The sequence below is a fragment of the Rhincodon typus genome, chromosome 9 (genome assembly GCF_021869965.1).
Source record: "Rhincodon typus isolate 14 chromosome 9, sRhiTyp1.1, whole genome shotgun sequence".
In the NCBI taxonomy this organism is placed as follows: Eukaryota; Metazoa; Chordata; class Chondrichthyes; order Orectolobiformes; family Rhincodontidae; genus Rhincodon; species Rhincodon typus.
Window position 1 is genome coordinate 28,643,402 of NC_063340.1, and position 4,390 is coordinate 28,647,791.

General features: G+C 39.5%; 1 protein-coding gene across 2 annotated transcripts in view; it reads right to left on the minus strand.

Moving 5' to 3' along the window:
* Window positions 1-704: 704 nt before the first annotated feature.
* LOC109937067 (glycoprotein hormones alpha chain) overlaps window positions 705-4,390 on the minus strand; it is a 60,490-nt gene continuing 56,804 nt past the window's right edge. For both annotated transcript variants that reach the window (XM_048601448.1, XM_048601447.1), the window contains exon 4: window positions 705-799. In XM_048601448.1, the coding sequence (XP_048457405.1) occupies window positions 722-799 (78 nt within the window). In that variant the 3' untranslated portion in view covers window positions 705-721. The remainder of the gene's footprint in view (window positions 800-4,390) is intronic.

Here is a 4,390-nt window from a genome sequence, read left to right on the forward strand (position 1 = left end):
AGGTTTCTGGATTATTCTTTACCCATTTCTTGAGCAACAGTGTCACATTTATAATCCTCCAGTTCCCTGGCGCTAATCCTGTGTTCAGAGAAGCCTGGAAATGTTTTGTCATCAGCTCTCTAATTTGCTCTCTCATCTCTTTCAGCAATCTAGGATACATCCCATCTGGGCCTGGCGACTTCTCTACCTGGAGTGCTGCCAGCCTTTTTAGCATCTTTTCTTTATCTATCACTATACTGTTCAGTTGCTCAACATCCACATTTTCAACTGGGCCAATGTCACCATTTGCTAATTTAGTAAAGACAGAAGCAAAATACCAATTTAGTACCTCTTCCACACACTTTGCTTTAGTGACCAGCTTATTCTGTTTGTTTCTAATGGGCCTCACTCAGTCCTTCATTAATCTTTTACTATTTGTGGCAGATTTTGTCTTTAAGAGCAAAATATATACTTCATATTCAAACTTGAAATGAAGCTAAAGTTTCTCAAGCATGAGGAGTTTAAATGAAGCACAGAAACATTGTTGCTTGGCGATGGATATTGTGAATTTACACAAATCTGAGAAAGTAAATTTATTTATTTACCATAGCAGATCAATCACACAGCAATGCAAGTTTAAATATATGGAGTTACATTGTTACATTATGTAACCACTTATATGAAGCAATGAAGAGAAAACACACTTTTATATACTTTTAAGTTTTCAGGTTTGTTTACCATTTTAGGACTTGTGATAGTAACAAGTGCTACAGTGACACTCTGTGTGATTTTCAATCTTCAGGTTTCCCATTAATGTCACCTAAAAATATTAAGAAATAAAAGAGCGTCACAATAGCATACAATGTACAAGCACATTTCCTTACTGATCTTCATTCATGTTCATCAATAAATGGTTGTCACTTTCACTGAAGTTTAGTTCCACTGCAATGATCCCCTCCGAGCATCATACTCAAGTAGTAATCATTCACCATTTATTTATAAACACCATAGATGATTATTACACATGGGTATTCAAAAATGAAGGAAGTAAATATGATGTTAGTTAGGCCTCAGCTGAAGTATTGTGTGTGGTTACCAAACTATAAGAAGGATGTGGATCTGGCAGCATCTGTGGAGGCAGAAACAGAGTTGAGGTTTTGAATCCAGTATGACTCTTCTTCAGAACTGAAAGAAATTGGAATTTATTGTTTATATTTTTGGCAGAGGTGCAGGAGAGGGGAAGGGAACAGATGATATAGAGATGTAATGAAAAAGCAAAGGGGTTGTCAATAATGGTGAAAGAGAAAACAAATGTAAAATATGTGTAAATTAAGATGTGAAAGGGAGTGAAAGGATCCTCTCTACTGAGAGCCAAGTAAACAAGACAGAAACAAGACAAGTGTTAAAGGAAAAGTGGAGGATGGTGTATGTTGATGAGAAGGTGAAATGGCGAGGGCTGACAGAAAGTCAAAATGGTGGGTGTGATTTAAAGGGACAGCAAATTGCAAAAGAATTGCAAGAAGGTGGTGAATGTTGAGGAGAAGGAGATAGATAATAAGGGGTGGTGGATGGTGTGGGAGTGCAGTCGCTGAGGCGAACAAGTTAGAAGGCCTGCCTCTGTTAATTGGGATATTGCTCCAGATATATCTGTGAATGAATTTTTGAATTTTTGGCTAGGCCAGCATTTATTGCCCATATTAGTTGCCCTTGAGAAACTGTTGATGATGCCTTCCTGAACCACTCCAGTCCAAAGCATTGGAAAACATGGTAGCAAAACGGTAGAACCATAGTTTCAAAGCAGAATGTCTAAGGATCTTTTTGAATTGCTGCAATACTTCCTGTATAAGGTACACCCAGCTGTCATTGTGCATCAGTGCTGAAGGGAATGAATGTGTAAGATTATGGGTGGGGTGCCAATCAATTGAGCTGCTTTGTCCTGGATGGCATCAAGCTTCTTCAGTGTTATGGGAGCTGTACCCATCCAAGCAAGTGGAGAGTGGAGAGTGGAAAGTATTCCATAATACTCCTGACTTATGCCTTGTAGATGGTGGATAGGCACTGGGGAGACAGGAGATGAGTTACTTATTGCAGAATTCCTATCCTCTGACCTGATCTTGTAGCCACATTATTTATTTGGTTGGTCCAATTTAGTCTGGGTAATGATAATGCCCAGGATGTTGACAGTCTGAATCTCATTGATGGTAAATGCAATTGAAAGTCAAGAGGCAATGGTTAAATGCTCTCTTGTTGGAGTTGGCCATTGCCTGCCATTTGTGCGGTGTGAATGTTACTTGCCACTTACCAGCCTAAGTCTGGATATAGTCCGGCCTTGCTGCAATTGGACATCGATTGCTTCAGTATCTAAGGAGTCGTGAACGGTGCTGAATATTATGCAATCATCAGCGAACATCTCAACTCCTGACCTCACGATTGAGGAAGGTCATTGATAAAGGAGCTAAAGACGTTGGACTAAGACTCTACCCTGAGAAACTCCTGTAGTGATAGGATGACATGACTGACCTCCAACGGCCACAGTCATCATCCTATGTGCCAGGTATGACTCTAAATAGTTTTCCCATGATTCCCATTGACTCCAGTTATACTGGAGCTCCTTGATGCCTTACTTGGTCAAATCCTTGATATTAAGCGTAGTCGCTCTCACCACATTTCAGGAGCTCATGCTTGGACTAAATCTGCAAGAAGATCAGGAATTGAGTGACCCTGGCAGAATCCAACCTGTATGTCAGTGAGAAGGCTATTCCTTTGTAAGTGCCTGTCAATAGCACTGTTGACAACATTTCTATTACTTTGCTGATGAACGAGAGTAGACTGATAGGACAGTAATTAGCTGGGTTGGATGTATCCATCTTTTTGTGCATAGGATATATCTGGGCAATTCTGGCTGAATTTGGATATAAATACTTCAGCTTTGCCTCTTAAATGATGTGTTGGGTTCCCTTATCATTGGTGATGTTTTAAGTACACTCATTATGCTGTTAGATTGTAAGTTCCTAGATTCACAGACAAACACATGAACAGAGGTGGGCCATTCAGCCCTCAAGCCTGCTCTGTTATTCAATAAGATCATGTCTGACCTAATTACTCTACATTTCTATTTAACCCAAATAACTTGCACTTCCTTGCTTATCAAAAATCTATCTTTTTCTTAAAATTTCAAAGTTTCTGCCTCCAATACCTTCTCAGGAAGAAAGTTTCAAAGGCTTACCATTGAGAAAATGTTTCTCTTTATCTATCTTAAATGGGTGATCCCTTACATTTAATGTAAAGACCATACCCTCTTACTTAAGAAAGAACTATTTTAAAAACCAAAGATTGCTGAAGGTTTGCTGCATTTTTTTAAAAGCAAGTAACCTGACACTCATTGTAGACACTGTGTACACAGCTACTTGATCAAGCAGTCATGAAAGTTTAATTTGCAGATAAGCAAAGGGTTTATACAAATGGAGCTTTGGCTGGCAACATGTAGCTGATTAGTCTCTGAACTAGTGACCAGTTATCGATAACGCACCTAATCTACACACCTCTGAACACTATCGGTAAATTAGCATGTCCAATCCAACTAATTTGCAAATCTTTGGACTGTGGGAGGAAGCCGGAGTACCCGGCAGAAACCAATGCAGACATGGGGAGAATATGCAAACTCCACATGATGGTCACCCAAGGTAAAATCAAATCTAGATCCCTGGCGCTGTAAGGCAGCAGTGCTAACTACTCAGCCACCATGCCACCTTAAGACATGGCTGCAGGATGGTCAGTTATAAAATTTAGAGGACGGATAGGGAAAATTGAGGAGTTGGAGTTGCCTAACTGATTAGCAACAACATTATTTCAATGGTAGGGGTTAATACAATGAAGTGAAAGCATTCAGTGGAGACTGTATGGTTAGAACTGAGGAACAGTAAAGGAACTAAAATGGTAATTGGTGTTGTGTATGGACCCCATGGCAGCAGCTCTGAAGTGCTGTACTGTTTAAATGCAGAACGTAGAACAGTACATATTTCTTGGTGACTATTTAAATTGGTAGCCTCTAGTTATGTCCTTCAAACGAGAGTAAACATTTCCTGTATCCACTTTTTAGGATTTTAAATTATAAAGAGGGTGAAATCTTTATAACTCTCAATTATAACTCTAAATTATAAATTTTATTGAACTCTCAGCCAACCAAGAGAAATGAAACAGTATATCAATCTTTTCCTGGTATTAATCCCCATACATCTCCTGTCTCACCCTTGGAAATCTCTCTGAAACATCTCCACTACCTCTATCAGAGATAGTAAGAACTGCAAATGTGCAGATGCTGGAGTCAAAAATGACACATTGTGAAGCTGGAAGAACACAGCAGGCCAGGCAGCATCAGAGGAGCAGGAAAGTTGACGTTTCAGGTCGGGAC